This window comes from Sinocyclocheilus grahami, unplaced genomic scaffold, assembly GCF_001515645.1.
Source record: "Sinocyclocheilus grahami isolate Dianchi unplaced genomic scaffold, SAMN03320097.WGS_v1.1 scaffold317.1, whole genome shotgun sequence".
Taxonomy (NCBI): Eukaryota; Metazoa; Chordata; class Actinopteri; order Cypriniformes; family Cyprinidae; genus Sinocyclocheilus; species Sinocyclocheilus grahami.
In genome coordinates, this window is record NW_015505496.1 from 783,500 (window position 1) to 796,541 (window position 13,042).

Here is a 13,042-nt window from a genome sequence, read left to right on the forward strand (position 1 = left end):
GTGCTGTCTATTTCTTCTGATCATCCTTGAGATGGTTCTACACCTTCATTTGAGTCTAGCTGTGTTTGATTATACTGATTGGACTTGATTTGGAAAGCCACACACCTGTCTATATAAGACCTTACTGCTCACAGTGCATGTCAGAGCAAATGAGAATTATGAGGTCAAAGGAACTGCCTGAAGAGCTCAGAGACAGAATTGTGGCAAGGCACAGATCTGGCCAAGGTTACAAAAAAATTTCTGCTGCACTTAAGGTTCCCAAGAGCACAGTGGCCTCCATTCCTTAAATGGAAGACGTTTGGGATGATCAGAACCCTTCCTAGAGCTGGCCGTCCGGCCAAACTGAGCTATCGGGGGCGAAGAGCCTTGGTGAGAGAGGTAAAGAAGAACCCAAAGATCACTGTGGCTGAGCTCCAGAGATGCAGTTGGGAGATGGGAGAAAGTTGTAGAAAGTCAACCATCACTGCAGCCCTCCACCAGTCGGGGCTTTATGGCAGAGTGGCCCGACGGAAGCCTCTCCTCAGTGCAAGACACATGAAAGCCTGCATGGAGTTTGCTAAAAAACACCTGAATAAGATTCTCTGGTCTGATGAGACCAAGATATAACTTTTTGGCCTTAATTCTAAGCGGTATGTGTGGAGAAAACCAGGCACTGCTCATCACCTGTCCAATACAGTCCCAACAGTGAAGCATGGTGGTGGCAGCATCATGCTGTGGGGGTGTTTTTCAGCTGCAGGGACAGGACGACTGGTTGCAATCGAGGGAAAGATGAATGCGGCCAAGTACAGGGTTATCCTGGACGAAAACTTTCTCCAGAGTGCTCAGGACCTCAGACTGGGCCGAAGGTTTATCTTCCAACAAGACAATGACCCTAAGCACACAGCTAAAATAATGAAGGAGTGGCTTCACAACAACTCTGTGACTGTTCTTGAATGGCCCAGCCAGAGCCCTGACTTAAACCCAATTGAGCATCTCTGGAGAGACCTAAAAATGGCTGTCCACCAATGTTTACCATCCAACCTGACAGAACTGGAGAGGCTCTGCAAGGAGGAATGGCAGAGGATTCCCAAATCCAGGTGTGAAAAACTTGTTGCCTCTTTCCCAAAAAGACTCATGGCTGTATTCGATCAAAAGGGTGCTTCTACTAAATACTGAGCAAAGGGTCTGAATATTTAGGACCATGTGATATTTCAGTTTTTCTTTTTTAATAAATCTGCAAAAATGTCAACAATTCTGTGTTTTTCTGTCAATATGGGGTGCTGTGTGTACATTAATGAGGAAAAAAAATTAACTTAAATGATTTTAGCAAATGGCTGCAATTTAACAAAGAGTGAAAAATGTAAGGGGGTCTGAATACTTTCCGTACCCACTGTATATACTGGTATTGGCATCAGCTGAAATGATTAGAAAAATATCGGCATATCAGATATTGACAAAAATCTAATATCGTGCATCCCTAATAAGCAACATGTACTCTCACTGTAGAACTATGTACTCCGAACACACGTTTATCAAATTTTTCTACTAGTTCAAAAGAAACAATTTGTTACAATGATTTAGAAACTTGTCAACATACAAAACAAAGCAAAAAAATGCTTGTTTTATTAATTAGCCTACATAATGATTGTCATTTTTAATTACCCTTTACTGCACTGGGCAGCCTTGTCATTTGGTTATTATAACACTTTAAATGAGCTGATAACAAGTGAGTGTTATGACAATGGGTGGGTGATCAGCTCCCAAGAGCACTTGTAGCAATTGGTTGACCAATGAGGTGAAAAGACAGTTCCTTCTAATAAAAGATGAATAGCAGGTAATGATAAGCCACAGAAAATTTTAAAATGTCAAGCATGTTTCAATAATGAATCTTATCAAATGAACAACAGAGCTTGGCTTTGATAAATATTCTGCTTATATTCCCACATTGGTCACAAAATACAGACTTCAGTATACTTATAACTCTTTTGCTTAGAACTAGGGCTGTCGCGATTCGTTGAGTCTGTTCGACTATTCGATTTTTAAAAAATCCTCGACTTCATTTTACCTACGTCGACTAACCGGCAAAATACCAGAAGTGGCGCATTTCACGGACGAGAATCCATAAAACACATTATTAGACTATTTTCCAAGGCTGCATGATATATTAAACCCGTTTAAAAATCATAATTAAGCATAACTGAATTCACAAACGCTACGATTTAATTAAATAATTATATGCAATGCCGTTATAGCTGTGTAGGTTACGTACGTGCGTCTCACAACAGCTCCGTTCACAGTAAATGCTGTTCCACAGGAACTGTTATCATTTACATGTGTGTGGAGCCGCTGAAACTCCATCTCTGCATGTTGTTGTGAGTTTGGGTTTATTATAACGTTCATCTAGGAACGCAATGTGCACCATTTCATCAGATTTGTAAGGTAAATCATTTATAAATCCACGCAAACACAGGAGAATACATCATTATCTTGCAGTTTCAAAATAAAAGCTCAAACCCTCACTCTGAGTTTACACGTTTTGATGTCCCCATATTCATTAAATTACAGTGGCTATAGCATTTCTGTCGTAAAGAAATGGCCAAATATTAAAGATTAAGTGGACATTTGAATTAAATGATGCTTGGTCAATATTAAACAAGTATTAGATCGCACAGTAATGTGTAAAAACAATCATCAGGCCGATGGCGCCCCCTACAGGCCTTTGTTGTAATGTGTACTGTACATTAGCTCTATTCACTGATCTATAATAGAGATTATATTATATTTTATATTTATATATAGATCAGTAGCTTTATTACATTATAATACAGTATTTTAAGTTTTGTTCTATAAAACCATATGATTTTTTTGCTTTTGATACTTTATTTGAACTAATTATTATTGCCTCATTGATATTTTATATGTATTTTAAGTTAATTTAAAGGCTATTGTTCACTTAGCCTACATCTATTTTTTAATACTACAAAAACTAATTATTAATTATAATATTTTATTAGTAGTAGACCAGAACAAGTGGACATGTTGTCATTCTTACACTATAATACTGAACTTTGATTTCAGTGATTTGGACTATGAGATGGACACTTGCTTCTTGCACTCTGTGTTGCACTTTACTTTTGCTTTAAAAAAGGATTTCATTGAAATTTGGATTTCATTTGGAGTTTCACTACTGAAGTCCATTTTTTTCATCATGCTGGAGATGTTGTTTACACATTTCTAAGAGTACTTTTAATACTTAATTTTTAATAATAATAACTTTTAATAATACAATTTTAATACTTGGTTCTAGTGGACTCTAAACTGCATTTATTTAATGTGAAAACCCAACTGTTGGGGTTCATTTAAACAGATTACCCCCCTTTGTAGTTGCACTCACAGCTGTAATGAACAGAAGCCCAGAACATGTGGATATAATTTTTGTAATTATTTTCTTTACATTTTATTTTTATTAGGTTTGTTTACATTTTTACATTTCGTCAATGGCTTGTTTACATTTACACTTTTTTATGGTACACTACTGAATGGCAAAGTTGCAAGTTTAATAAAAAGTCCTTTAAAATGGTTGATTTTTTGGTGGGAAATTAATCGTTTAGATTAACCGATTAATCGATAAATTAGTCAATAGATTAATCGGAATAAAAATAGTCATTAGTGGCAGCCCTACTTAGAACTGTTTTCCAATGTTGATGATTCTGCTTTTACATTGTTCTAGAACAGCACTAGACAATAAGAAATGTAACCACTAGAAACATTATTATAAAACATAGAATTGCACAAAACAACAGGCACCAGCCATTAAACGCAGACTTATGAACACCGGTTTGTTTTTCCTCTTTACCTTTTCTATTTTCTATTTACTATTAAAAATTCTATTTAAAAAACTATTTTAGTCAACTGTTCAAATTCTAGACAAAGTACAACACTTCCCAAGTTAACAGCACAACAAATAAAACTGAGGATTCACAAAGATGTTTGTTAAAATAAGTGACAACTACAGGAAACCCTTTCAGACAAATCTATGTCATGAACCATGGAAAGTCATGAATTACCAACTTTCTGAATGTTACACCAATTACAACTAATGAAAAATAATAAATGAGTCACAGCTCAAATATAATTATTACTAGAGACCAATCAGCTACATTAGTATTCATATTATTAGACTATGAGCAGTAGGAGAAAAATGCATTGAGTCCATTTGGAAGAGCATAGTGTGACACAAATGAAGTGAGGAACACAGTGTGCACTATACAGCCGGTTCAAGTCTCCTTCCTCTGCCACACAAAGGTGCTGTCGGGCACTTTGAAGGTTACTTTCTGAAGTGTTAAGCAAATTAAATACCATTTAGCAACTAATACACAAAGCCTATCATCAGATCCTCTTCAAAGAGCCATGTCCTTTGACCTACTTGTTGGCCTTGGGTTTTTTTTTTTTTCGGACAAGCACCTGGTATGAGGGGACAACTAGACAAAACAGACACTTGAGATGAACACTGAAGGGAAAGAGGGGGAAGGGGGAGGAGGACAGAATCATGGCTGGATCATGAATTCAGTCTACCTTGGAGCTCACTGGCACAATGACACATGTTTGACAACTACTTCAACATGTTCATTCAATTCATAGCTCTGGCTAGACAGAATGCCTCTTGTTTGCAATAATGCAATTAGGTATAATTTCACTGCTGTTTGCATTTATTTTCATATGCAGGATGGTTTGCAAAAACATTTCAATATACATGCAAATATATGGACTTTCAATAAATGACCATGTAATTTCTACATTACTACCAGCAGCAAACAAAATGGCAAAATAATGACATAAGCAAACATGTTTTCTGAACACTATCCCCTGTCTGACACCAAACAGACTCCATCCTAAACTCACACTATTGATTGAACCACTGTTGCGGTGCTGGGCTGATCAAGATGCTCAAACAAACGACGTAATGTTTCATCGCACCACAGAGCCATACTGATTATGCTTTTTAGAGAAATACAAATGGCTTACTTATAAATGTCTCTTCATATTAAATGATAACAGGAGACATTATTTTTTACAATAAAAATATTGTGCACAAAAAAGGGTTTTCACAAGCAGCTAAGGTCCTCTTGCAGTTCATTCAGAAAGCTCTGGTTATATGAGCTTGTGCAGGGCTCAGACATTCCGTGTGAAGTAGGGATGTGCGATATGTCAAAAATATTTGATCGATAATCGCCTTTAAAAATATCGCGATATCCAATATTAACCCCGCCCCGACCGAGACAACATTGCCGACATGCTCCATAAACACACACCATGTTCAGTTTGATCTTAATTATTGCCACAAAGTTTGGTTTTACTTTTCTTAGTTTGTACTTAAACTAACAGAAAACATTAGATTTGCTGTTATTTTGGTGTTGCTAATAATTTCCACTTTGTTCTTATCAAATTTGTGTTATTAAATTAATTTAGTTTTTCGAGGAGAACTGTTGAGGAAAAATAATAGAACCCAATTTTAAGTTCATCGTGGTGAAGTTGGACATTCTGGCAGTGATTGTAAGATTGATAAATGCATGTTGATGTCATATAATAATAAAATATGCCTATTTTACGATGTTTCTCTTTCTTTTTGGCATTATCACGTGACACATTTCATGATGTTAAGTTTAATTTCCTTAATTATAACAATTGCAGCGTTGTTTGTAAACTTGTATTCAAGCTATAACGTATTTGATATTTATCATGTATGATTAAAATCATGCAGGGATTAAAAATGAATTCTGAGCAAAAACATTAAGGTTTTTTTTTTTCCTGGTATAGCCTACTAGTTCAGAGGTCTCTTTTGGCCCGTTTTTAACTAAATAAAAAGAACTGCTTTAATTATTTAGAAGCAGGGTAATTTAAATGTAATTTTTGTATTAACATTTTTATAATTTTAATTTTATTAATCAAAATACAATGCCCACAATATAATATTCATGTTGGGCTGCCGAAAACTCCGAACGCGTGCATGTTGAGGGACGAGCTGAGAAGCCTACTAATGGCTTCATCCGTTTGCAACAAAACTTTATAGTTTTGTTGCAAATGAATTAAGAATTTATAGTGCTATATGTCAGTAGTATACATGGTTTAAAAAATCTGTAAAAATATTGCACTGAAATGTGCGCTGAAGGAATTTGCATATTTTAATTATTCCTCTCATGTTTGTGATTTTTCATCATTATACAGTCTGTTTGAATAAATATTCAGAAACACATGCAGTGCTATTTTTTTTTTTCTGTTTAACTTTTATTAAACTGCAGCTCAAAATAGAATAGGCCTTTACCCTAAATAAGGATAAATTATATACGCATCTCCAAAATAATCGCATACACCGATGCACGTTGCAATTACAGTAGTCAGCGCCGAACAACAGGCAAATAAAATAAGTGAGGTTACAAAAGTGATTCAGTCAAGATCAGTGAGGGATTTTCTTTTGTTCATTGATTAACATTAATGACTGGCGGCAGCGGCTGCAATCAATGCACGGATCCAATACGCCCTTGTTTTCTTTCTCAGATCTATGCATTGACTTAAGACATAACCGATTGTATTTAAGGGATATTTTGATATAATTCTGTGTGTATTTGTCCATTCGAATGTGTAAGAATGCAAGAAAGCGAGCTCAGTCCAGTGTTCGCGTATATAAGAGGCGGCTTTTGTGCGTGCACTTTGTGTGTGAGTGTGTGTGTGTGTGCGCAGCACAGAAGCGAGTGCAGAAGTGAGTTCTATATCGTCTTATTGCAGTTGAATCTTTTGAAATAACAATAAATGCTCATACAGAAATCGAGAAGCAGAATCTAAATTTTAATTTATAACAAGTAATTTGATTCCTGACCTTAAGCATCTGATCTGATTTCCAAAATTGGAATAGCTTTTCGATTCCCAACCATCCAACTAAAAGACCTGTATGGCGACTATGGGGCTATGTAAAATATTTTTTGCAACTTACTAGGTTTATCATTTGTCATTTTTTCCCCCGATAATGTCGATAATTGTCTGTTACCTGACTGTTGACATCGACATCGCGATACTTACGAGACATTACCCAGCCCTAGTGTGAAGCTCTGTGTCACTGGCCAGCCATGCAGGCTTTCTCATGGCCCAGCATGCTTAATCAAAATGTAATTACTAACAAAAGCAAGTCAGCGCAGGCACCAGAGGGAGAAAGCGCCCAGACTCTGCCACAATCACGCAGGACCTTAATTACCGTCATTTGCAATGCCAGACATTTGACTGCACTGCAAAGTGGCACATTTGCAAGCACTTTCACTAGAGCTCAACATTTTCTTTATTTTTCTCCTTTTCAAAATTCAATGTTCAAAAATAATTCAAGAATGCTATTATAAATTCATTTTCAAAGGCACCTGAAATCATAGAAAAATTTGTTTCAAACCAACTTTTGCACCTCCATAAGAAAAAATAATCAAAGCTGTAATTGACTTCATTGAAATAATTTAATTCTTAAGTACCTTAGCCTTGATTTTTTGCAAAAAAAAAAAAAAATTATTTGAATGCCTTTTTATAATATTTTATACATCCCCATCTAGACTACACAGAATACGATACTTTTAGGAATGAATGCCACATGATCATTTACAATAACATGGTAGAGGCAAAAATTACATAAAAAAAAACAAAAAAAAAAAAACATCAGATTGATTATGGGTGACCAACCCAATGCAGAACCATAGAAAACAAAGTATCAAATTTGAAACAAAGTTTGAAAAGTTTAAAGTACAAGAAAAAAAGAAAATAAATTTTTTCTGTTTATCAATCAACAAGCGTAACAGTTTATAGTTTAATCATTTATGTATTTTATTGCTGATTTTAGTATAATAAATGCGTGCACAGTTACTCAAAAGCTCTTTTAAAAACCCATTTTGTAGCCATCTTCCACCATCAAATTTTAATTGAGATAACCAAAACTTAAAAGCTTTTTTATATTTTTTTACCAAACCCTTACTAAAACTTCCAACCCAATGCAGAACCATAGAAAACAAAGTATCAAATTTGAAACAAAGTTTGAAAAGTTTAAAGTACAAGAAAAAAAGAAAATAAATTTTTTCTGTTTATCAATCAACAAGCGTAACAGTTTATAGTTTAATCATTTATGTATTTTATTGCTGATTTTAGTATAATAAATGCGTGCACAGTTACTCAAAAGCTCTTTTAAAAACCCATTTTGTAGCCATCTTCCACCATCAAATTTTAATTGAGATAACCAATTTTTTTTTTTTTAACCAAACACTTACTAAAACTGTCTGTGCTGAATTCAGTGCTTTTTGTGAAGCTTTCTCCCTTCCACATTCTTCCTGGTCAACATGTCTCCACCTTTCATTGATAAATTACAGGGAAAGTCATGAAAATTAGAGATCCAAAGAAATGTCTTGTAGAATTTATTCAGGGTCAAATAGAAAAACACATCCAGGTGACCCAATATAAATTCTACAAGATTTTCTGAGATGTCAAGACATTCACCTCAGATTGCTGAGGACCTGCACATCAACGTCACTGTACAGTTCTGCAGAAAAAAACTTGCAACCCTGGAAAAGATGCTATCAGTTCAGACCAGGGCTCGAAAAATTTCAAAATCCCTGGTAGCACTTCGGGCATACATTCTCTAGATTTTGGTAGCCCAAAATGAATTTAACTAGCCCCCAAAAAAAAGACATCAGCTGAACTTCACTGTGGACAAATCAACATGATTTGCATGTGGCTAGTAGTAGCATATAGGGATGTAACGATTCACTCAACTAATGATGTGATACGATTCATGAAACTGATTTCACAACACGATTTTTTTTAACAAAATGAGATTTAAAACAAATTATAAATTAAAAGGTGTCCTTTTATTATTTCTCAGACAAAAGGCTGCACATTTCTTTGTTAAATGAATAGCCTATATGTCAAATAATAAAACTAGCTTGAAATTTAAAAACAAATCCCAAATCAAATAAAATATTAAAAAAAAGAAATCTCTTCATATAAACAAACTAAGGCTTTGCCTTTGCTCTTTCCATTTTAAATCAGAGGCAACCACTGCATTTTAATCACGATCCAAACAAAGATGCTAAATACATGCTATTTAGATTGTAATTAGATTGTATAAACTTTTAAATCTGAAGCAAAACAGAATGGTCTGACTTTAGCTTTGTGAAACTATACTACATAAAAAATCTGAATGAAACAATGAAAGCTGAAAGGCTGAATGAGACGCAAACGTCACTCTCTGCCAGCAGGTGGCACTTATGGTACAGCAGCCATTTATAGGCTGCTGCCCCTTTAAGACCGAATGCACTGATCCAAACAATGGCTACATTTACATGCAACCAAATAATCTGTTTGTAATGGGATTGACGGCTCAATCAGTATGAAAAGCCTTCATGTAAACACCTTAATCGATCCGATTGAGCTCGATCTGAATGAAATTTCGATCGGATTGAAGGGGGTGGTTTATTCCTTTTCTAATACGATTGAGAGTGCATGTAAACAGTCGATCGGATTGAACCCCCGAAACTGAAAGAACTGTGCATGTGCAATGACGCAGAAATAGCATAATGACGTATGACACGCGGAATGAGCGGTTCTTCCATTTGAATAAAGTGTTGTATAAATGCGTGTCCTGTCATTATAAAACTCTCCTTTCACTCGGCAACTGTGAAGTGGAGCAGGACAACCTCCCACCAGTCCTTGTTTTGGATACTCATCCACAGTCAACCCGTTTTGGGCACGGGGAGGGGCATTTTTACTGTGTGATAAATATGAGCAGCACCGCACAACATAATTTATTTAATATGTATCCATTAGGGCTGCACGATATATCGAAATATCGCAAATGTAAATATCGCAATATGCATATCTCAAGGGCGTGCGATATCTGAATCATTTTAATAATAGGCTACTTTTACGTTTTTTGCAACAAAAACGTTGCAAAAGGTCAAAGTTTTAGTTTGATGCATATAGCAGAGAATTGCTTGACGTTAAACATTTCTTTGTTAAATGAATAGCCTATATGTCAAATAATAAAACTAGCTTGAAATTTAAAAACAAATCCCAAATCAAATAAAATATTAAAAAAAAGAAATCTCTTCATATAAACAAACTAAGGCTTTGCCTTTGCTCTTTCCATTTTAAATCAGAGGCAACCACTGCATTTTAATCACGATCCAAACAAAGATGCTAAATACATGCTATTTAGATTGTAATTAGATTGTATAAACTTTTAAATCTGAAGCAAAACAGAATGGTCTGACTTTAGCTTTGTGAAACTATACTACATAAAAAATCTGAATGAAACAATGAAAGCTGAAAGGCTGAATGAGACGCAAACGTCACTCTCTGCCAGCAGGTGGCACTTATGGTACAGCAGCCATTTATAGGCTGCTGCCCCTTTAAGACCGAATGCACTGATCCAAACAATGGCTACATTTACATGCAACCAAATAATCTGTTTGTAATGGGATTGACGGCTCAATCAGTATGAAAAGCCTTCATGTAAACACCTTAATCGATCCGATTGAGCTCGATCTGAATGAAATTTCGATCGGATTGAAGGGGGTGGTTTATTCCTTTTCTAATACGATTGAGAGTGCATGTAAACAGTCGATCGGATTGAACCCCCGAAACTGAAAGAACTGTGCATGTGCAATGACGCAGAAATAGCATAATGACGTATGACACGCGGAATGAGCGGTTCTTCCATTTGAATAAAGTGTTGTATAAATGCGTGTCCTGTCATTATAAAACTCTCCTTTCACTCGGCAACTGTGAAGTGGAGCAGGACAACCTCCCACCAGTCCTTGTTTTGGATACTCATCCACAGTCAACCCGTTTTGGGCACGGGGAGGGGCATTTTTACTGTGTGATAAATATGAGCAGCACCGCACAACATAATTTATTTAATATGTATCCATTAGGGCTGCACGATATATCGAAATATCGCAAATGTAAATATCGCAATATGCATATCTCAAGGGCGTGCGATATCTGAATCATTTTAATAATAGGCTACTTTTACGTTTTTTGCAACAAAAACGTTGCAAAAGGTCAAAGTTTTAGTTTGATGCATATAGCAGAGAATTGCTTGACGTTAAAAAGAGTTAAGTGCAATAAGTTTCAGAAAACAACTCTTTGCCGTCTCGTCTTGCTGTCTGACAGACACACACACAGAGAGACGCGTTTCAGACGGCGCACGAACACCGAGTTGATTCGTCTTTCGCATCTCCTCCTCATGTTTGAACAGACACATAGACACAGAATTATGTCAATAGTACCCGTCTCGACGATCATTCTCGTAAACGCAGTCGGTTATGTTTTAAATTAATGTAAACAGCTGAGAAAGAAATCAGATGTGTATCATTATACTGGATCCGTGCAGTCGGATTTAAAGAGACAGCAGCCTATAAATACGTGCTGCTGAATATGTCACTAATGTTAAATCAAACAACAAAACAGCTATAACAAAGATTCATCTCAATTTTATTCATACAGTGAACACTATGCAGTGTTATTTTACACTTAATTATCTGAATACTACTGTTTATTTTATCTATGCTTGTAAATTGTGTATTTCTTTTTCTTTCTTTTTTTTACGGACTGTTCACTTGCCTTTAATCATGTTTGAACTTTCTCAGACTATAGTTTTTGCTGTGGTGTATGAAGAAGTACTTAAAGTGTATGGAAAGCAAAGTTAAAATGATATAAAATTAGCGTCATTAATTTTTTAGTTTGTATGTTCACATTGATGTTAAAATTACATTTTCTGATTTGTGACAATATTTTTTATGTAATGCTAAAACACTGCTGGTCACTTTCAGAAGTTGTAGTGATTCTTTCTTTTCCAAGAAAGAATGTGAAACTAATTGGTTATATAATTTTCATTTTTAAATATTTTAAAATAAATGTATTTATAAAGTAAATAAATGAATTGTATTGTACATAAATTAAGTTGTAAATCTTGTGTAAGAGTTACATTATCACAACTGCAAATTACATTTACAACATATATGAATATCTCCTATAAAGAAGGCTCTCTAAAATGAATAAGAATAAGACAGGTAGTCCTTGCCACAACCAAATATCTCGCTCAATGGGCACAGCTTGCCTGAGAACAACAATGAAAGCTCTGTGGCCAATTATAAAAGGACAGCCGCCGTCTTCCTGTGAGTCTGGTACTGTCAGACTGTTTTCCCCCCCTTTTTCTTTCAATCCCCTCTTTTTGGGGGCCCTTTTGCAGCTTTACTTTAGAGTGGCTCCTACTATTAAATGAGAGCCCTCAACCAGGCGGGGTGTACTTGCCCACTCAGACACAATCAGAGATAGTCCGAGTCCACCCCACTCTGCCAAACCCGGCCCACACATTCAAGCCAGCTGAGTGTCTGAAGTCTCATAGGTAAACAAGATCATTATTGTCTCACAAGGACATTGGGAATAAAAAAATTAATTAAAAAAAGACTAGATTTAATTTCAGTATGGATTTTATGAAGGTCATTTTTTGAGAATATTTTGAACTGTACAAAGCATGCTATCATTCATTAAAAAACATATTTGTAATATATATATATTAAATTGTTTATAATATTAAAATATACATTAAATATATATGCATTAAAACACTAAAAATATTTACATACCAAAAGACCTATGCCTTTTTGATTTCCAATCAGTTTTTTATATTTTTAACTTTTAACTTTAAATTTTGCCTAATTACAAAAGCATAAAAGAATCGTGACCCGGTACAAACACAGCTCAAAAACAGCACAAACACAGTCAACGTTCATACCAGTTTCTCATCCACAGTGATGAGCTGGGATCCCTGTCCCTGTTGTTCTGCCAGCCTCCATCCTGATGTGCTTATTGACCTGCAAAACAGGAAGATGAATTAAAAAAAAATATAGAGATAACAAGCAGACACACACAAAATAATTTGTAGTTAGGTACAAACAACGGCACAGTAAAGTTTTGATGGAGGAGGATGTGTGTCAAGAGACAGGAGAGAAGAAGGCACACAGCTCTCTCCTTGGCC

General features: G+C 35.5%; 1 protein-coding gene across 1 annotated transcript in view; it reads right to left on the reverse strand.

Annotated features, from left to right (window-relative positions):
- The window catches only part of LOC107602025 (NADH dehydrogenase [ubiquinone] iron-sulfur protein 4, mitochondrial-like), a 43,898-nt gene that overhangs the window by 28,938 nt on the left and 1,918 nt on the right, over positions 1-13,042 (reverse strand). The window contains exon 2 of the mRNA XM_016294412.1: positions 12,800-12,878. Coding sequence (XP_016149898.1) covers positions 12,800-12,878 — 79 coding nt within the window. The remainder of the gene's footprint in view (positions 1-12,799; positions 12,879-13,042) is intronic.